General features: G+C 39.3%; 1 protein-coding gene across 1 annotated transcript; it reads right to left on the bottom strand.

The window, feature by feature from the left end:
- Window positions 1-1,341: 1,341 nt before the first annotated feature.
- LOC143404433 (uricase) lies at window positions 1,342-22,194 on the bottom strand. The gene is made up of 8 exons (XM_076862573.1): window positions 22,116-22,194; window positions 19,495-19,748; window positions 17,692-17,808; window positions 17,515-17,593; window positions 7,045-7,231; window positions 5,435-5,558; window positions 3,438-3,521; window positions 1,342-1,416 (listed from the first exon to the last, which is right to left on the bottom strand). The coding sequence occupies exons 1-8, from the start codon at window positions 22,192-22,194 to the stop codon at window positions 1,342-1,344; spliced, it is 999 nt and encodes a 332-aa protein (XP_076718688.1).
- Window positions 22,195-22,812: the final 618 nt, after the last annotated feature.

Raw genomic sequence — 22,812 nt, 5'->3', positions numbered from 1 at the left:
TAGGATGAATCAACATTTTGACCCCATATGCATATACGATTACAAGACCAGTATAATTCTACATCATGTACAATCAGATACAGAGTATCAGTGCTCTGATGATGAAAGCAATAAATGTTAATATTTGGAAGATTCAGAAAAGTACATGGTGAAAATTAAAAGTCCACTCATAATCTCATCAAGAAATCATCTCTGCTGAGATGTATATATATATATATATATATATATATATATATATATATATATACACACACACACACTCCATTTTTCTATATCTATATACATTCATCCATGTACTGACTAAACATTTATTAAATATGGCTCTTTGTGTCAAAGGGATGCTTATTAAAAAAAAAACCTTATACTTATTTTAACATCTGAATGTGTATTAAGTATTCTCTAAGGATTGTAAAAGTAACAAATTAAGAGGGAAGTGAAAGGAGGGGAAGGCAGGGGATGTGGGGATAAGAAAGTAGAATGAAACAGACATTATTACCTTATGTATATATGTGACTGTATGACCAATATGATTCTACAGTATGTATACTCAGAAAAATGAGAAATTATATCCCATCTATGTATGATATATCAAAGTATGTAAGTGCATTCCGTTGTCATGTATAACTAATTAAAACAAATAAAAAATTTAGGGGCTGGGGATGTGGTTCAAGTGGTGGAGCGCTCACCTAGCATGTGTGAGGAACTGGGTTCGATTCTCAGCACAACATAAAAATAAAATAAAGATATTGTGACCACCTAAAAAATTAAAATATATATATATAAAAAAAATTTTTAAAAGATCATAAAACCACTCAGAGTAGAAATAAACTACCAATGATTCCTATGCTAAAGAATTTCTAAAAGTTCAAATATTCAGTTAATTGGAGTCCCTATGATGATATTTTTCAATATGCTTTTATTATATTTTCTGCATTCCTCAGAAGCATTGCTACAATGAAAACAATATTTGCTTCTTCAGCTCATGCTCAAATTAATTGATGTGGCACCTCCATTAATTCATAATTATTTCATTAATGAATTGATTCTAAATCTCCAAGACAGGAAGGCACAAGACCACCAAAAAGAAATATTGGTTTGTGATTGTTCTAATACTGCTCAGTGTTTTTAAAGTAAATTTTATTCACAAAGCATGTTATCATTACTAATAAGGTAATCCACAAAATGCCTTGCTGAGTCAAGTATCAGAAAAGTACAGGAGGAAAGTGAATAATCAATGTACTACATTGAAAAGTTGCGTGACTAAATGACTAACACACTACAATCTGCAGCATCACAAATGAAGTCGTTTCTCAACTGAGAATGGATTCCTATACCACAAGGTCACAGCCTTGAAGACAGCTTCCTCTTGACTGTACCAGTAATTTTACCATATGGATTATCTAATGGCAGCAAGACCTGTGGGGAAAAAACCAGAAACACACACATGGTAACTTCAGAGACATCAAAATAGCCCTTTCCTTTCTATGAATTTTAAATCAACAACAAAAACAATTTGTTAAACAGTAAAATGCCCTATAGTAAAGTCACTTCAAGCATGGAATTGCTTTATTTTTTTTCTGGCCTTAGTTGAGAGATGAGTCAGTTTCCCAGAAAATTAAAGAGGTTTTTTTTTTTGTTTTTTTTTTTTTAATTTGTAATCACTGGGATATAAATGCTTCTAAAATGCATTATATGTCCCTGCTTTTAAGTAGAGTATGGTTAATACAATTTGACCTTTTCTTGATGACTCACTTTGCATATCCATCCTGATCCAATGCTACAATCCAGCCATGCCCTCGAGAGCATCTGAGGTCCACAGGACTGCCAGCACAGTGCTAAGGGCTCCAGGCAGCTCTGATTTCTGAGTTCCTTTATCTTCTCACCCTGTCATTTGTCACTTTTCTTTGCTGTCCGTGGGCCTCGACTTCCTGCTTCCTGGGTGTTGCCTCCACTCTGTACCCACCTGAGTGACGGTCTGAGAGTGGCTCCAGTCATCTCCAAGGTATAGTGACAACTCCTTCAGCCATTCAGATGCCTTTATACAGAGACCTGACCCAAGTAAGTTGGACTTTTCGGCCTCCAGAAACCCAGCTGGGATTTAGAAGGGGGTTGTGAGTCTGACTTCTCAGAGGGAAGGCGACTGAGACCTCAGCCCACAAGTAAGCCCTTAGAAGGATCAGTGCAGGGCTGAGGCTCAGGAGCACCAAAGAAACCCTCCTCTCTTTGCCTGGGATCCTGAGCTAAACCCTAGTCATGATACCTGATGCTTTTTCTGACTGGGCCCATTTGCTTTGGATGTGGCCAGGATTCCTCTCAGATCTCCCTCCGGCCCTTTAGCACATAATCATAGGAATAACACTTTAAATCCTAATTAATGAAATTCTGGAAATCATCTTCCATTCTTTCCTCTGAGGCAAATATTTTAGCCTTTCCTTTTAATAGAACAAACAATGCAAGGAACTAAAGTTGCCCTCCCCTGCAACAGCAGGCTTGAGATCACCTCTACACACACCTAAGCGTGACCTTTGTTTTTCAATGTCACCCTCCAGCATCCACCTGCAACTGGCTAGCAGGCCCAGAATGTGGGACCTTCTGGAGACCCTTTTATTAATCTTTGTCTACCAAGAAATATGAGTCTACAGCAGCAGAGCCATGCCAATAGATGGCCCCTTTCCTATTTCACTCCCTATCATATACTAAAAGAAATGACTCAAATGCTATTTTCAGACTAATGCAATGGAGAAATTCTGCCATTTTGAAAGTGGCCCATGGGGGAGAGACAGTTCTAATCTCCCAGGAACTGACCACACAGACCACCAGTCAGGACATCGGGTTGCCTAGTCAGACACACTGAGTGGTTTCACCTTCTGCCACAGCTGAAAACACGTCAGGGCCAGTGCATTTTCCAAGACAAAACTTTCCTTTCAATAGATGAATTTCCTCATCTTGCCTCCTGTAATTGCAACTAGAAACACAAATATGCTTTCATCTTTCCTGGGTGTATTGTGTGCTACTGAATTGACTACTTAATCAAAAGGTAGAGATGATGAAAGAAAATGAAAATAGAATCTTCTCTTCATTACCTCGTGATGGAGGAATAATGAAGCGGCGGCCTTGTGTGGCACTTTTCCGAGAAGCAGATCTTGGAGCTGTTTCCTTGGGCACACTCTGTTCCTTCTTTGTCTCTTCCTCTCTGCAACTTCCCACCCTCCCCTGTAATCACTGGTCCACTTCTGGGGTACTTCAGCCTCAGGCATTGAAAGTCCCATAGTCTAAGAGGGCTCTAATCAGTGGCAACTATAAATATTCCCCAAAGCAGCAGCTGTTAAAGAGTTTTAGTCAGTGATATTATCATCTCAAGTTTACAAAGAGGCATTGAGGTGGGGAGGGGAGGGGATAGCAGAAATGTGCTTTAAGTATTTTTAAACTTCTCTTACCTCTTCCTTGTTGATCAGGCCCATTTTGGTCATGTCTATGTTAAAGTAGTGAATATTTGGCAAGCTGATTTCCATGTCTTCTATCTGGAATCCACAATAGCACGCATCACATTGGGCAACTGAGAGTCTCACCCTCTCTGTCACTCCACTCCCCTCATCCCCCACTAGACCTTTACACAATTTCTAGCTGTGTCCTCGAGACACCCTCTGGTGTTCCTCTACTGCCCAACTCTGTTCTCTCTGGCTAGTCCTATTATTAGATGGTGGCCCACTTCTCTCCCCTCAGCATACAAAACCTGCTTCTCTGAAAAAATAAGTGCTCCTCAAGTTAGAAACCTAGGAGAACTGTTCAGCATCCAACTGGCCTCCAGGAACAGACCAGTCAACATCCTAAACTCCTCCTCATTCCATTCCCTCCTCTCCAAGCCTGTCCCCACGTGTATAAAGACTTAAAAGTTATAAATCAAGCTTAAAAATGTTAAGTGACATATGTCTATCCTAACCTGACAAATATACTTTCATGGAAGGCCAGGTTTTAATGTCAATCCTCTTGTGCTTTGGAGTGTCATTTCAAAACACACTCCACGGAAAGAGCCAACTCTGCTCCTGACCACTCTACCCTTTTTCTTGGACTCGTGTGGGCAGATACTCCAGATCACATGCCAAGTCCCATCAATACCTCCTGCAAACATCTGCCCCATTGTCCACCCTCAGGTCCAACTCTGGACACACCAATAGCACCGTGTGCCCTCTGGAGATAGGTCTCTAGAAGGGATTTGCCCAGGTTCTGGAAGGAATCTCAGAGCTATTTGGGCAGGAAGTTTGGGAGGCGGTGTGAGCCCCTGCAGAGTTTGTTGCCTTGGGGCCACCAACTCTTTACCCAACAGAAGGAGGCATAGCCAGAGGAAGGTCTGAAGGGGTTCTCTGAAGTGCTGACAAGTGGCACAAGACCCTCTTGTCCAGGTCTAAGGGGTGTACTTCTCCTTTCCAACTCCATCATGGCTTGGCCCAGGCTCTCCTTACATATTTCTGCAACAGCATCCCAACAGGTCCCCTTGCCTGAGGAGGCCCATCCCCATCATCATACTGCTGGCCTAGTATTCTTTCCAGAGTACAAATCAGGCCACACCGCACCTGCCTTAAATCCTTCAGTGGCTCCTAAGGGCTCTCAGGACAAAGTAAAGGCTATATAAATAAGTCTACAAAGGCCCTCTTGATTAGTTTCTGTCATATATGTAGAAGGAAGGACTCACATGGAAGGATTTTCAGTTCTAGTACTCTATATATTGTTGACTCTTAGTAGTAAATAATAATATTATGTTGTTACCGCCATACCTACTCTGCTCCCTCACCCTAGCATAGAAGCCCAAATTACCCCTACTTGTCCCTAAAGACTGAACACATTCACATCTCCCTCTGGAAAATCTGGCTATCCCTGTCTCCAATGCCTGAGTTAAATGCATTCTCTGTATTTCCATCATAATCTACCTTTCTATTGTATTGTGTGTTTACAGATTTTCTTTGTTCATTGAATTATTCACTTTGGGGGGTAGGATATTGTCTAATTAATCTTTGTATCCTTTGTGTACTTCCAGAGGCATAATAACCAATAACATCAAATAAATAGATGGATTGATAGAATGAATCCCTTTTACAACTATCTTTCATTCTCTGGAACCACTAAAACATAGAAGCTCCATCTAATTATCTCATCAAGGCATTGAAGTGTCCTGAATGACTTAAATAAGTGGCAGGTTGAAAAGATTCAAAGCATTTTCAACAAAACTAAAGAACTCTATCAGTGGCCTGTGTTTTTAGGCTGAGCAGATTTTTCCATTTTTGCTCTCTTCTCACTTGCTATAACAAGCTTTTGAACAACAACAGATGTCATTTTTCATGTGTCTTCCACTTTCCTATTTTAACTCTCAACTCTTTCTCAGAGCTGACAGGAGACACAAGTTCTCTAAATCCTCAGAATGGCAAGTGACAAAACATACCTCGGGAATCCGGCTCAGCGTGAGCACCTGGATGTCATAGAGGGTCTTCTGGACCGAAGGTGAGTACTCGCCTTTGTCATAAGGCCCAGAAAATTTCTCCAGGATGATGTCCCGAACAGTGTCCCTGAAACACAGGGAAGGAGACTAACAACTCTCAGGAAACCACATTTTAAGAACACATTATTAAACTAAGGAGTGACATTTCTGTCCCCCGGAAAACAATCGTATTGATGATTTTATAAGAGATTATTCTCCCATAATGTCAAAAAACAAAACAAAGCAAAACAAAACTCACTTCCCATTTCCCTACAGACATACAAACACATACACACACATACCACTCAGCGAACACTGAATGTACCAGGCTGTCTTCATGGATTGGCACCAGGGCCTAATGAATTTTTTAAAGTAAATCTCTCACCATGTTTGAAGAACCTGTGAAGCGAACACTCAAATACTCTAACCCACTCACAGCCCTGATAGGCTGGTTCCTTGACTGTTGTTGCCTTTGGAGTTTTACTCCCTGCCAAACTTCAGCTTAAGCATTTTATGGGACATTGTCATTGACTTCTCAATGTAGCTGAAACAGGCACTACTATTCTCCCCAATTTAGAGATGATGAATCTGAGTGCAAAAGTTTGTGATCTACTCTGAGTCTTTGTCTTAAGTGAAAGACCCAGAACACTACCCTGACTTTGGCATGTTTAATCTCATGCTTTTTTCAACATAAATAGAGCAGGCTCCTGCTGCCTAGAGGAGTACTTGAAATTAAAAAGGGAAAACAGAAGACTGAGGTGAAGTTGTCCTCAAGCATTTTAAAACCTATCACATAATTTAAAAAAAAAAAAAAAAAAAACAGAAAAACTATACCAGTGGGAGGAAACTACATGGGGGAGGAGCAGATTCTGGCTCATCCTAGGTTAGAAATTTCTAACAATTAGAGCTTCAGTGAAGAAATAAGATACCTAGTTAAAAAGCAAGCCCAGGGAGTTCAGCAGCCTAATTACTCCTTGTCAAAGATATTATAATAATAATCATACCTTTACCTTTTTAAAGAATTTGCCATTTACAGAGCACTTCTCTGAATATCCTATTATTTTGCATTTAGCCTAGGTTGACCAATTGTCCCAGTTTGCTTGGGATCAAAGGGTTGCCTGGGACATGGGAATTTCAGTGTTGAAACCAGGAAAGTCCCTGGCAAACTGGGAAAGGTTGATCACCCTGGTTCAGCCATCTCAGCATCACCGTGAGGCACTGAGGCTAGATATTATCTCCATGTGATGCAGTGTTTCTTAAAGTCCAGCAGCGTCAGCATCACCTGGGAGTTTATAACCAAGGCAACTTCTCAGTCTCCCCCACAAGACCTGCAGAATCAGAACCTGCGGGGGTAGGCCTAGTGATCTTTATTTTAACAAGCCTTCAGGTGATTCTGATGCTCTCTAGAGAGACTCTGATTTAAGCAAAATAAAGAAGAGATTTCTGAACAATGGGGAGATTGAGTTGAATAGCCTCTAAATTTTCCATTTATATCTAAGACTCTGAATTCTAGGCCCCTGGGAAAAGGGCAGATACCACCTGCCTGCACTTCACATCCTAACACTCAGTCATACCAAGTAGCTTCAAAGTCCACGTGTCTGCTCTGGTGATAGCGCCACTTGCAATACACTTGGGTGGCAAAGCATCTGTCCTTCACCTCAGGAAGGGTGGTGAACTGGTCCTTCAGGAATCCTTCAAATCCAGACTGGGTTGTTTTCAAGATCTTGAGGTCTTTGATTCCAGAATGAATGACTGGAGATCCTATTTCAAATAGAGAGGTAAGAGAAGATGAAGTCATAAACAGAACATTGCCTTCTTACTGACATCTAGCACTGTGGACCCAGGCCAGTAAAATGAGGCAAACTGTTTTTGCACAAAGAACTACATCTTCTGCCCACGTTTTCCGTCTTTCTGTCTCCTCAAATTGATAAGGTTGTTATGCTTTTCCTTATATCTGGATTCCATGAATCCCTGCTTCTCCTGCTTTAAGAAAACTGAAAGTCTGAGAATAAACCCTCATATGGTGTTGAAAGCCACAGAAATAAATTCTCAGCTTACACAAGGTGCTAGATGTCAGTAAGAAGGCAATGTTCTGTTTATGACTTCATCTTCTCTTACCTCTCTATTTGAAATAGGATCTCCAGTCATTCATTCTGGAATCAAAGACCTCAAATTACTCTACAAGTTTTAAGCTCCGTCTCATTTGATGAAAAATCATGCTGAAATAAATTAATAAGCTCCTCAGGAGCAGATCTTCTCTCTACTACTGTGACCCCTTTATGGGGGGGGAGGGGTAGCCCTCATGTTGACTATCTACAGTGACCGGTGACTTTGAACACCACTAGATCCTGGTGACACCTCAGTACCCCTGTGGTTATTAGCTCAGGAAATCCAGACAACTTCATGAATGGGTAGCAGCGTGCGCCTGGCTGAGCCTAAATTTAAACTGGGAAGATGAGGCTGTGATTCACAGGCATGGATCTGCCTAAATTGTATCCACCTAGATTATTTATTTATTTATTTATTTGGATGATGGAGAAGACTTTACTTTTTTGGCTGAGGTTTGTTCATGGGTACCTCGGGGAGACAGGGGAGAGTTGAAAAAATGGAGGGGATGGTATGGCTCCCCCATCATAACTGTCCTCTCATAAGGTGATAGGGCAGGTAGAGGGGTAGCAGGCATAATCCAAGGAAACCCTTTACTCGTGTGCCAAGAAGTTATGGCTCAGGGCCCAGGTGACAGGTGGGACACAGAATTAGGGAGAGGAGTATTCCCTTTCTCTTTCTATATGGAACCCACAAAAGCTCCAGCAGTTTAGTGGAGCCTGAAGAGAACAGGGCAGGCTAGAGAGGTAGCAATTGACCCAATGGATGCCACGTGAGACAAACAGCCCTTCGAGGCTGCCCAAAGGTGGGAGAGTTTAACTGCACAAGTCTAGCAGTTTAACAGTGAGAAAGCCATAAGATTAGGAAAATTCAGGAATCAACATTATCATGACCCTTTTTGTATGCACAGACTGGTGAGGACAGTGGACAATGCACTCAGAGAAGTCCCAATAGCAAAGTGCCACACCAGGATTATTAAAACCACCTCCTTTCAGTCTCTAGTTTGGTCCTGAAAAATACATGTCCCTCTTGGCCTGTTTAGCCTAAAAATTAAAGGCCAGAAGTCTCAGGTATCACTACTACATGGTCTTAGTTGAAGACCAGGAATGTAACTCGATTCCCAATTTAAAGAAACCAAAGGTAGAATGTTCTCTCTGATATGTGAATGCTAACAAGGGAGGATTGGGAGGGGAAGTGTAGAAGTTCATTGAATCAGACAAAGGGGAATGGAAGGAAGGGAGGAGGGATGGAAATAGGGGGAGAATGAAGCAGTTATAACTTTCCTATGCTCATATATGTATTCACCCCCAAGAACATTCTTAAGCATCCATTGGTTCACATCACCTTTGTGGATTTAATCACTGCAGTTCCCCGAGGAGGTGTGGGTTTCAGAGACAGGTAAACAATGACATATTTTGATATTTTTAGTGCTATATGGGTGCACCTACCAGAAGGCACAATGACCAGAAATTAGTGGTAGATCTGATGATTAAATATGTTCTGATTAAATAAACTGTTCTGTGCAGAGTGTTCCAGGATAATGTGGTATAACATAAAATGATAATCGTTTCACTTTCTGAAGTTCTCATTGGGAGCTACATCTGAAGAAAGATCAAGAGAAGGATAGCAATGCTTCAACGCTTTCAGTTGGCTGGGTTTATCAGACCTAAATGTATAATGACATGGTCCCCACAGAATTCGTATTTTAAATGCGGTGAGTCTAAATATCAAACCCAAGAGAATTGAAGAAGTCTTCAATAGTTATTTGTTCAATAAATGAGTATAGCAAGATTGATGCATGTCAAGAAATAAGAGTTTCACAGCTTAGTCTTTTTCTCTTCTAGACAATTTACTTCCCTCAATTTTTCCCTGTTTCTCTTCCTGATTCCTTTCAACTCTCACACACCATGTGGAAAGGGGAGAGGAGAGGAGGATCAATATTGGCTGAAAATGTCCTGTCTGTAGTTATCATGCCTTTGGCTGTTGCCTTTTTCAGTCTTTATCTTACTTAATCCTCAGAAGTTTAGAAAGTAGGTATTTTTATGCAGGTGATTTTTATTCATCGGCCCATCGTCACATGGCTAGAAGCTGGCAGAGGTGGAGTTTAAATTCAGCACCACATATGAGATTCCATGCTTTTCTGCCCCCTTTTTATATCACTCTCCATCTGTGCAATGTTTTCTCCTCCCTTTAACTCTTTTTCCCCATTTCTGTACTGTAAAAGTCCTTTCCAAGAGATGAAAAGGTGGCTGCCTCTCATTTTCCTGTATTCTTTGAAGGTCTCTGGTCCCAGCCTGAAAATACAATTTTTGTTGATCTGAAATGGAGATTGAAGCATCAGTTTTAGAAATGGCTTCTGTCTTAGAAATGCTCTTACTCCTTAAAAATTTCTGTCTTCAGGGCTGGGGATATAGCTCAGTAAGCAGGGTGCTTGTCTCACATGCACAAGGCCCTGGGTTCAGTTCCCAGCACCACAAAATAATAATAATAATAATAATAATCTGTCTTTAGCATTTGTAAATAAATATAATCTACCTCTAGTAGTAAATCCTCCTAGAAAAAAAATCCTATAGGAATGAAACATAGGTTTGCAATTGAGAGTGGAGTTAAAACAAGTAGTAGAAACCATGGGATGGGAATAAAAAGGTGAACAATAACCAAAGACAATCTTAACCTGCATCATCTTTTCCAATATAGCTGGCCTTGATTGTCTGCATCTGGTAATCCAATTAGATTTTGGCTTGTCCAGTGGGCTTATTCATAGAAGGATTCCTGAATGCAGCATTGCAAAGTGGTTGTGGATTCTGCAGCTTTGGGACTCAGATTTCCCTAAATTCAAATCTCAGTTTTTTCCTGGTTCTTCAACCTCCCATTTTATGATCACTATAACCTTGAAGAAATTACCTAACCTCTTTCTACTCATTTTTCTCACCTGTAAAATGGAGATGACAATCATACCTGTTCCCTGGAGTCGATACAATTCATATGAAGGGCTTAATAGACAGCTGCATATAGAAGGTACTCTGTAAGTCATTGCGGTGATTTTACCAAAATTGACTTTTTCTTATTGACTTCAACCAACTGTAAATGTTTCCCATGCTTTTCAAAAGCCTCACTGGGTTCTGAAAACTACTTCTCCTGTGCCGTCCAGTCCATTGCCAGCCCTGAGATGAGATTTATTGATATCAGAGGAGTGTCAGTCTCCCTAGGCCACTTTAAAATTATCTACTCTTTTTTTACTGGAGTCTGAAAATGGAGAAAACGGTTGCATTTGTAGTGTGTTTTGGCAACAGTTTCCCACAGCATAAAATATCTCGTGTTCCCCCAAACAATTAACTGTTGCCACAAGTTTTGGCAGAGCACAAACCATCTCCTCTGGTGCTTCCATCGTTTCATGAACAACAACAAAAAACTATTATCTTCGAAGTTAAAAGAATTTTTTTCTTGGCATACATTAGACACACTGGATGAAATCAGAGAGCTTATTTTATCTCTTCTGTTTGGCAGTACCCCAGCTTCCAAAACACTGGTAGGGACCTGAGGCTTTCAAATTCATGGGGCCATCAACTAAAAATATGATGCCTCACACGCACTCCAAGAGATTCCAGTTTAGACTAACAAGAAGTAATTCAACCAAGAAGACTGTCCTTTTCTAGGTTACTTCCTGTGAAACCACTTAATCAGCTTTTCTGTCCTCCTTTCTGCCATGGTTATGGAGTAATGCTAAAGGAAGATTTTTCACATTTTACTTTGTTAGAACATAATCTTTTCTAGCTCTTAGTGTCCTCCTACACACTTAACAGACTGCAGTTTATCTCTTAGAGAAGCATACATCTACCCTTTAGCTCTCTAAGGGAAAGAACTCACAGCAAATTAATAGAAAATAAGCCCAATCCTTTACCTACGCATCAGGTGTCACAAAGCACAAAGCTTTACTGAGCCAAGAAAAAAAAAACTGTCATGAAGAGGATAATTGCTTCCACATTTAACACCTCCAAAAAGGACACAAATAGCTAAAAGGAGGATATTTTAAAACTATATAAATCATTCTACTAGAATATTTCAAACTTGTAAAGTGCTAGAAAAAAAGTGAAGATCAATTAAATTGTATCTGCCTTTGAGAGTCCATTTAGCTCATGCAACGTGCATGAAAGCCCCTTCCCTGTGATTCTGTATGGGGAGAGATGACATCACCTGGATGGGAGAAAGTCAGGCTTTGGTACAACTAAGAAATGATTAAGGTGATTGTAAGACCTTGGTCTGCCAAGAACTTTTCTCATGGAGAAAATGAAGACCTTGCATCTTGATACCAGAAGGACATCAATAGGCTCCTTGGCAGAGTCCATCTCCACCCTGGTTCTCCCCTCCCCACCTGTCAAGCTTGTCACCTCTTAAATCTGTTCTCCTCCTGGACTTTGATTTCATCAGCCCTCTGCCATAATACCACCCCTTCACATCAATTAACCGTGTGTTGCTATTTTTTTTCTTTACTACTAGAAGACAGTATCTCTTACTTGTGATCTCTACTCCATCTTCCATTTCTCTATTTAGCTATGCTTTAGCTGAATTTTTATAATTAGTGTCAGAATAGGAGAAATGTGATGCATAAAGAATTATGAATTCTAATACAAACAGTGCAGAGGTTTCGGGCTGATTAAGTTCATTAGTGACTCAACCACCCCAGTGATGTCAAAGCTCAGCTAAGTTTGTAGTTCAACAGAGACACTGCGAGAAAGTCAAAGATCCAGATTCTATATGACACCTCACCCAACAGACTGCATCACATCTGCAGAGCCTAGCTCCCCTCTCAAGATTAGGAAAGTCACCAACACAAGAGCAGCCCTCAGCTGTTCAGGTCAACAAATTTCTTCCTCTCGTCAAGAGTTACTCAATGAACCAGAAGACTTTGGAATACCTAAAAATACAGCTCAATGACATGGCTTTCAAGATTCCCTAGGAGGAAATAATGTAATGAGAGGCTTAGAGCAATTCCCAAGGCCTAAAATGGCCCCAGAGACTCAGTAGGCTTTCTACAACTATTTGATGGTTGATAGATAGCAGTGAACCCATTCTATCAGAAGAAGCCCAGTGACATATCCTGCTGGAAAAAAAAAATCCCTTTTGGGAGTTGAATAGTGGAATTAGTGACTAAGTGCGTGTGTTTGAGGGGGAAGAATTCTCATGATCTAGTCAGCCCCCCATAAAAGACAATACTCAGGTTTGTAACAGCAGCCTTCACAATTGGAGTTGATGTGTGTGTGTGTTTAAGATGATGATTATTTTCTTCTGTTAAACCCACACAACAGCATTTCTTATGACAATGCTTATAATATTGACTCATGGTCACAATTCCTGCAGTTTTAGCTCTTAGATAATAAGCAAATTAAGAATTAAACTTGGCTATCAAAGAAAATATATCCCTACTCTCCAAAGAGGGACGTGTACAAACATTTTCCTTGTATCACAACCCCGGAAGACACACACATTCACATACTTGTGCACATGTGTACCTGTGTACACTTAGGGCAAAAGATGCCTCCTCCCATACCCTGATCCCTGCCAGCCCTACATGACCTTAGAGGAGGGCCAGGCTTTAGATGATTCAATCTGGAGCCTCTGGGAACAAGGCCATAGTGACCTCAGTCTCCAGAAACTCTGTAGCTTTCTGCAGGAAGAAAAGGTTTAACCTGATTGCCCTGGTTAGGTTTTCCATTCTACAGTAGCCAAGTTATTAGAATTCAGGTAGATACTAATTCCAGGTAATTCTGGAAAAATAGAAGCTTTTCTTTTCTTTTCTTTTCTTTTTTAATGGTCAGTAGGTCATTGGCCATTTCACTTCAACCTAGATAGCTGTGCTAGAAGTATTTTTGTAAAAGTCACCAATGATGTCTATTTGCTAATAGCAGAGTTTTTTAGTTTGTTTGGGTCCTCTTTTAACTTCTTAACTTCCAAACTTCTTAACCCTCCTGTGGCAGAGACGTAACTGTTTCCTCTTCTTCCTGGGCACACCAGACTGCATTTTGCTGCCTCTCTTGCAATCAGAGTGATTATGTGACCCTCCCCAGTAAAAGTGCTCTGTTCCACTGTGTCATTTCAGGCCTGGTGCTGATGGAAGAAAAAGGAAGGTTTTGCCCCTTCCTTTTTCTCCTCTAATATCTCTCCCTCTCCTAGTTGCCCGGCATAGGAATCAACTCCCAAGTAACCCCAAAAAGTAAAGACTAAAAATATAAAGTTGTCATTAGCCTTGATTTCTGAATAACTTCATGGAGCAGAGCTCCCGCAAACGAACACTGAACTTGACTTATACAAAAAGAAGCTTCTTGTGATGGGCTATTACATACAGACCAATTTGTTATGCCTTTTGTCACCTCAAAATCTATCCCTAATTTCTTGAATTATATTTTTTTCCTTCTGCTTTCATGACATCATTGCCCCACACCTCCCCTTTGACCATTCTCCTGTCTCACTCTTTGAGAAATTTCCACCAGGCCCTCATCTTTCCTCTTCTCATCTAATGTGCTTTTCTGGAAAGATCTCCTTTCCTATGTTTGATCTATCAGTGTGATGATGGTCCCCAGATATTTCTCTATCCCATACTCTGAAACTCACTACCCTCCCCCATAAACATCCTCCTTGTCTATGTCATTAGTTGATTCCTCCGTCCTCCCCCTTTGGGGGCTTCTTTATTTCCTCCTTCCCTCCAACCTCCCAGCCCTACCCAAACACTGAGACCCACTGGTTACCACTGCACACGTCTTCACACGATGCCCAAAGCAACCTCTGAATCTTTCCATGTCTACTTCTACTGCCTTAGTTCAGACCCCGTCACATCTTCATCTCTCCAAATGTCTCACTGTGGCCTCCTTCTCCAGAAGCCTTGTTCACCAGACCTTGGTCAGAGTTACTGAACAAAAACGCAGACACGCACACACCCTCACTCACTCAACTGACCCTTAAAGATTCCTGTGGTTCTCCATTGTCATACTAAACAATAATTATAGCTACTCTCTAAGCAGAGCTTCCTGTGTGCCAGGCACTGTGCTAAGTGCTCTAATAAAATTAATTTAATACTTGTCTCCTTCATTTCTCTGGACAATATAGACTAGGCACTAGCATCCTCATGTTGCAAATAAAAACTCACTTAAATTGTATAACTCACTTGTTCCTGACCACAAAATTATTAGCTAGTGGAGCTCAGATTCAAAGAATTCATTCTGTCCCCAAGATCTCTGGGATTAACCATTGTGGGAGGAAAATGCCCTGGAGTTACACTAAACTTGTTTATACAGCCCATAAAGCCCCTCAGAGTCCAGTCTGGGCCAACTTCTTCATCCTCATCTCCACCTCTTCCAATCTAGGAACCAGACCCACTGAACCCGTTCCTGGTCCTCAAATGTTTTGTCTTTTCAACAATCAAATATTTGCCTAACACACTGCTCTGCCTGAGGCTGATGCTCAAAACATTTCAATTTCCTTCTTCTACTCCTTTGTGAATCCTACCTGTATGTGTCCCATTTCTTCTCCCTATATGCCCCTTTCTCCATGCCCAGCATGTTCTGAATTATTTTTCAAACGTCATTTGGAATATTTCTTCTCCCTTGTCAGACTTTCAGGCTTCCAGGGCAGAGTTATTTTTTTGTGCTTTTTGTTCCCTTATCATTCCTTCAATCCCTAGGTTATGGTGTTTAGTCCCTCATATTGCAGTGAATCTGTTCATAGATCTGGTTCCCTTCATCTCCTGTAAACTTACTAGGGTCAGGGAGAACATCAGCAATGCTCATCTCTTTATCTACAGTCCCTTGTGTATGTAATATGTGTCTAAAATCTAATGGTTGGATGAATGATATAGGAATGAATGACACAAACTCTTTACATAAACATTTCATAAATTTTTAAAAATTTTTAATCAGCTCTCCTGAAGTCTAATTCTATCCCCTGCTGTTATTTTATATAACTGAAAATGAAATGAGGACTGTGCTCGGTGTCCTGAACATCTTTGAAAACCAGTTGAGAGGTACGTTGATCCATAAAGTAGCCACCAGTCACATGTGGCTAGTAAGCACTTGAAATATGATGAGTATGAGTTAAGATGTGCTATAAATATAAAATATACACAGGATTTCAAAGACTTAATTATTTTGTTTTGTTTTTGAGACTGGGTCTTAGCTAAGTTGCTTAGGGCCTCACTAACTAGCTGAGGCTAGCTTTGAACTTGTGATTTTCCTACCTCAGCCTCCTAAGCCACTGAGATAACACTTAATATTTTTTTTTAAAGAATGTAAAAAAAAATTTTATTTGTTATTTTTACATTTATTGCATAAAGATATTTTTGATATTTTGGGTCAAATGAAATATATCATGGGCTGGGGATGTGGCTCAAGCGGTAGCACGCTCACCTGACATGCGCGCGGCCCGGGTTAGATCCTCAGCACCACATACAAACAAAAGATATTGTGTCTGCCGAAAACTAAAAAAATAAATATTAAGAAATTCTCTCTCGCGTGCTCTCTCTCTCTTTAAAAAAAAAAAAGAAATATATCATCAAATTTAATTTTTCTCATTTTTTTGTTTTTCTAGTGTGGTTACTAGAAAAATTTTTAAATTATGTATGTTATTTGACGTCTATTTCAGTTAGACAGAGCTGGTTCAGAGTTTCTGTTTTATGAGGGTAGTCACTGTGGTTTGGGTAGGAAAACACTGGCTTAACAGTCAAGAAAAGTTTCTTCTCTCTCCTCCTAAGGAAAAGAAAGAAGGAAGGAAAGAAGGAAGATAAAGAGGAAGAAAAAGAGGAGAAGTAGAAGGTAGGAGGGACAGAAGTTATTTCCATTTTAACCAAAAACACAGAGTTATATGATGCAACTTCACATTTAGAGGATAAAAATCATTTCTTTCAACTTAATACAGCTGTTCAATCTTTCATGTAACCATAACTAAACACTGGGAAGGCCCTATCTATATCTAGACTCTGAATTGTGTTAAAAATATTAAATGATAGCTGGTATACCAGAACTTTCTAAAAGGGGCATTATCCAACACAACTCAGAATGAAAAGAGACCTTTCATTTTATTGACCTTATAGTATTTCAGACATCTCTCAGATGCCATCTCAAATTCTTACTGAAGATGGCTAGAGAAGAATGATAAAGAGACATAGACAAAAAGGAAAGGGAATTTCAGAAAAAAATGTTCAGAGTCTATACTATGAATTTATAATGATCATTGAAGCTTACTTTTTTAATTGGGATAGAGATATTTCTTCCACCTTTGCCTCCATGGTTTTAGAAGCCGTCTTGTCTAAATCATAGTGGATTATTTAACTCTGCTCTGACATCCTCAAAAAATTAGTGGAATATGGATTTGGGGATTTTAATATTGTTCCACTTAATTATCAGTACTCATTAGGTCTGTATTGTAATAATGTTCTACCATTAATTTATAAATTTCTTGGTAACTAGAATTATATAATGGTTATTTTTTTTAAATAAGATTCATTATTATCAACAGTTTATTATGCAAATAAAGTATCAAGAAAACTTAACAGTTATTTAGTAACTATTTCCTATAGAAATTACTGTAATTATAGCATGATATGGTTCAAAAAAATATTGATGAGAAAATTCAGAGATTTGGGTTTTTGTCACTTTGGGCCTTCCCCCCACCCCCGCCCCTCACCTCAAAATTGGATAACAAAAATCATCTGTCTCACTCAACCTCCAGATTGTGTTACAAAATTAATTGTTCCACTTTTATATTTTCAAGCAAAAGTAGATAATTCTTTAATGTAATCCAAAGTCACAATGTTCATTCCCATTTCAGATTTAAAATCCTTAAATATTCTCTACAGCTTTTGTACATGTTAATAAACAGAATTATTTAGACGACAAAAAAACATGCTATTGCCTTCATAGAATTAAAAGAGAAAAAAAATGGTTTCTTACCGCTCCTCATCTGTTCAACCTCACAGAAGTGTGTTCCAGTGGGAGTGTGAATAAATGCATGAACATGTTTAACTCCATTCTGAAAATTAGGGAAAATTTTGGTTTCAATAAGATTTTAGCATATATAACAAAGCAAACCTTTTTAATTAAACCAGGAACATAAATGAGTGAGATAACCTTTTCAAAACGCTTCCAAGGGATCTCTTCCACGTAGACATGAGCTCGGAGGACATGGTTAAAAGAAGAAAGGAAATGCTCACAGATATTCAAAGCAAAGTTTTCTATGGTTTTGATCTGTAAGAAGAAACAAAATGCTAGTGATCACAAATACTTTCCCCATTTAAAAATATTTTTAAAAATGCTCATTGAGCTCTATCCTGGTCAGTTGCTTTATAGAATAAAAGAAAAAGAATTAGAAAGACAAACTGATCCCTATACCAAGTTCTCATTGGAGCTCCCAAGTGTTCATAGATTACCATCCCCAGCTGAGAGTCCAACCTGTTTTTTAAAGAAACCTGTCTTTCAGGAGAGGATATAGCAGTGGATGAGCAAAAAGGTACTTGTCATTCAGATTTTTCTCATAGTAAACTCAATTATCACCTACACCAATCACAGTACCCTCCATAGCACTGCAACTGGGTCTGCTGGTTCCCCATGGAAAAATATCAATGAAGAAATATCTCACCTGCCTTGCCTTGAAAATGGGTCTTCTGTTGATAATCCCCAGCTTTGCCCTCCCAGAAACCTGTTCACCACATTCTCACAAATTCTCTAGATTAATCTCCAGACAATATTTTAAAGTGCTAGTATGGTCTGTGAATTACTAATAGCTTTATATAATTAAGGTTGTCTATTTTGAAGGTTTCCCCAACCTAGTTCTGTTTTGTATTTGTCCCAGCATAATTATTAATAGCATCCAATTTCACATTCAAAAGTATCTTGGTTTAGATAAGAAATTATATGGTCACTCCATCTCTAATGAATAAACTTAAATTGCTTTGACATTCAGGCCCATTCCTTCACTTTTCCCCAGAATAGAAAATACAGGAAACTCTGGTAGCTGGCCCTTTTCCATATCAGAGTACAGGCCTATATTCTAATTTTTTTAAGAGCAATTTCTTTTTCCACAGCCTTTTCCTTTTGCTGGGCCATTATAATTTGCAAGAGAAAGGTTCAGAGTGGAAATAGGCCTTATAGAAATTACATTGCAATTAGTATGTTCATTTAATGTGTTATGGATATAGATTTCATGCAGAAAAAAAAATAAGCTTTGAGTCTATATTTCTTGCCTTTTAGACAGACTTCTTGGCAAATAATACTTATTTAGAACTGCCCACCAGCACAGCTCCATTCATATTTGAAGAAACTGGAGGTGGAAGTATAAAAGTATCATGTTCTATCAGATCTAGGTCACTCTTGAAGAGTACAATTAACCACCACTTATGGAAAGTAAGTGGTAAGGGAGTAAGCTAGGAAGGCATTAAAATCTTGAAAGTAGATTTCAACAATAAAAGAGGAATGTATCTCATTTTCAAGATGTTCTTCCAGGTAACAAGAAGAGAAATGTTACCTTCTACTATAAATTCACATTATTCTAAAAGAAACAATAAATGATAGGGCTCAAAGAGAGAGATGACAAAGTGTGTTAAATTGCATTCTAAAATCCTCCCAGGATTCTGATTTCCCTGTAATTAGTAATAACATGTTCATTTGTTCTATACGATTATTAGTCTAAAAGATTGAAAAAGAGAGAAAAAAGAGGAGAAAGAAAGAAAGAAAAAGCAAATATAAGTTTGTTTGTTTTTTTTTTTTTTGCAAGACTAAGAATCTTGTGGTAGAAAGGAAAACTTTAAAAATGGCTTAAATGTCAAAAAATAGGTGAAAAAGTAATGAAAACTTTAAAAATCAAGCAACACCCCCAAGCTATCTTACAGTGAATTCTACATTACATTGGCAGCACCTATGAAGAATGATGCCTACCCCTTTGAACTTTGCCATGACATGAACTGTGTTCTTGATGGTGTCTGTAGGAATGATGTCTGAATTGTCTCCATACAGGTAATCCTTTTTGGAACTCAGAGTAAGTTGCACTGAAGTCACCACCTCTTTAATGCTGTGATATTTTCCATCTCGTTGAATATGGAGAACTTTTACCATATCCTTCCCATAGCCCGTTCGCACAAACTCCACTTCATCGTTCTGTAATGAAAACATAATCATCTTATTGAAGAAGGCTAAATGAAAACAAAAAATCAACTGAAATTTCTTTAAGCTTTAATTTTTTATTTGTTCTAAATAGTTATACATGACAGTAGAATACATTTTGATACATCATACATAAATGGAGCATACCTTCGCATTCTTCTGATTGTACATGATGTAGAATTACATTAGTCGTGTATGCACATAGGATCATAATGTCCAATTCATTGTATTATCCTTCCTACTCCCACACCCTCTTTCTCCCTTCACTCCTCTTTGCTGAATCCAAAGTACCTCTATTCTTCCTTATCCCACTCCACTTATTGTAAATTAGCATCCGTATATTGGAGAAAACATTCAGCCTTTGGTTCTTTGAGATTGGCCTTTTTCACTTAGCATGACATTCTCCAGCTCTATCCATTTACCAGCAAATGCCATAATTTCATTCTTCTTTAAGGTTTAATAATATTCCATTGTGTATATATACCATATTTTCTTTATCCCTTCAATGAAGGCCACCTATGTTAGTTCCGTAGTTTAGCTATGGTAAATTGAGCTGCTATAAATACTGATGTGGCCGTGTCACTGTAGTATACTGATTTTTTAAGTCCTTTGGGTATAAATCGAGGAGTGGGATAGCCAAGTTTAACTTGGTTCCATTCTAAGTTTTCTGAAGAATCTCCATACTGTTAAGCTTTAATTTTATCATTCAATTATAAAAGATCCAGAGTAGTTATGAAAGCAATATCACATCCTATCTTTGAGAAAGAATGGGAACTTCTATAGAAAAAAAAATCTCAAAAGAAAGTGAAATATATCAGATTACCCTGAAGACAGACAAGTAGATGAACTTCCTAGTGATAATGATAAGTAGTTAAAAAAAAAAAAAGAACTTCCTGAGTCAAAACTATGCTAATTTGCTCTGTATAGTTAATTCCTAAAAGATTAATTCTAATCCTTTTAACAGATCTGTGCACTAATATTTTTGGTTTACAAAGGGAGAAACTGAGGTTCAAAGAGATTTAACATCTTCCTCTAGTTCATAGTAGTAAAAGACAGTTAGGATTCACACTCAAGTTTGTTGACTCCAAATTATAAAGTGACCACTATGTAAATTGACTTCTGTCTCTAAAATTTCTTGGCTATGTTAACTGGAAATAATCCTGGGCCCTTTTATATAGAAAGTGATATTCTGGAGAAAATGCCCTGTGATCAATAGAAACACTTTGAAAATTGCCTTTTCTATTTGCTGCCAGGAAGGAGAAGAGTAATTGGTGACAGGATCCAGATTACTTCAGGAGCGCAGAGCCAGAGCCACCTGGCTGCAGAGAGAACTATGCTTTTAGCAAAGAGACATAATAAAAGCCTGGTGATTCATTAGGACGCTAGTCTGAAGCTGGAGCTTTAGCTAATGAACACGTTCATCTCCATTGGCAGAATCCACAAGACTTGTCACTGGCTTTACTGGTGTTTGAAAGGAGAGAACAGAGAGAGAGAGAGAGAGAGAGAGAGAGAGAGAGAGAGAGAGAGAGAGAGAGAGAGAAACCTATTTCATTTAGCATGGAAATTGAACATTAAAATGGTAATGAGAGTGACAGAAATGAATATAAACAGAAAACAGCACACAGTGGGAGTCTGGGTAGGAAGACAAGGAACCTCACTGAAATAGCATAGTTAAGATGCTCAGATACACAATGGGTCACCTGAAAAAAAAATTGTTTTTCTTAAAAAATTATGAGTTCCTCTGAGGGGAACAGAAATTATTGCTATTCCCTTAATCAAACTGTGGCATGAAAGGCTGTTTCAAATTCTGGGGATGGAACTGGATGAAGCAGGCTCTTGTGAGTCTTACAACACACTGGCAGTGGAGGTGAGGTGGCTGGATTTGGTCCTTCCTAGCCAGGAAACTGAAGGGAAACTCTTGGAAAGGCCCCTCCAAGGCCTCAAATCCAACCTTCAGGAAACTTGCAATCAAGAAAAGGGTAGATAAGGAACCTGACAGCATATCTGAGAGATTGTAATAAGAATTTTAATACCGACAGGGAAGGAGAAACTCTTGTGTAATTATAATGGCTTTGGTATCAGACCAGTTCCAAATTCTGCTCACCACTTATAGCTTGGTGGCTTGGGACAAGTGATTTAATGTCTCTGAGCCTTCGTGTTCCCATTTGCATCAGTGAAGATAATCACCTCTACCTGTAGGCTGCTGGTGAATAAGGGTCTGGCTCTGTTCTGAGCAGCAACATTGGCCTTGTCAGGCCTGCCTGTGGAAGCCACAGCAGCCAAGGCACATTGATCAGGGGCACCAATTTGGGGGAGGAAAGCACAGCTGGCAGCAGTAGGAGGAAGACTCTGTCATGTCTTGAGCCAGAAGGTGTTCTACCTGGGGGAAAAGGCACTTGGCTGCTTGGAGCCCCTAAGTGGCATGAACTGGGGTCCAGAGTCAAAGATCTCTGAAATCAGTATTGTCTCCGACATTCAGCGGGACTCAGCACAATGGAATCTTCATCCCCTGCAGTGAATATCCAAGCTGTGGTAGACAAGCTTGTAAAGTGGTATCTATGAGACGCAGAGAGATTACATGACAGCCGCCCTTCAGATCCACACCTCTCCAGCTTCCTACCTGTTCACACCCTGCTTCAGACTCTACTTCAGCAATCCTATGCTAATTGTGCTGCTTAGGCTGGGCAAGCTTCCTCTGCCTGTTGGCCTTTGAATTTGCTATTCCCTTTTTCTAGAAAATTCTTTCTTTTTCTTGCTACCCAACCACCAACCTCTTTGCCTGCCTAATTTCTTCTAGCTGAACTTCAGATCTCAGATAACACTTCCTCCAGGTATTCTGCCCCAGTTCTTCAAGTCTGGAGTAGGTACCTCTTTTTTATGTGCTCTCAAAATACTTGTTATTTGCCTTAGAATCTTTGTCAAATTGTACTGCAATTGCCTTTTCATGTGCCTGATTCATTCCAAAACAGTAAACTATGAAAGCAGGAACAACGTTCTTTCTTGGTCACCATGGCAACCCCAACACTCAGCACAGTGCCTGGAACATAAATAGGTGCTTGATAAATGTGTCATGAATGAATGGATGTTGCTGCT

Source organism: Callospermophilus lateralis, chromosome 7 (assembly GCF_048772815.1).
Source record: "Callospermophilus lateralis isolate mCalLat2 chromosome 7, mCalLat2.hap1, whole genome shotgun sequence".
Lineage (NCBI taxonomy): Eukaryota > Metazoa > Chordata > Mammalia > Rodentia > Sciuridae > Callospermophilus > Callospermophilus lateralis.
This window is presented reverse-complemented; position numbering and strand designations above follow the sequence as displayed.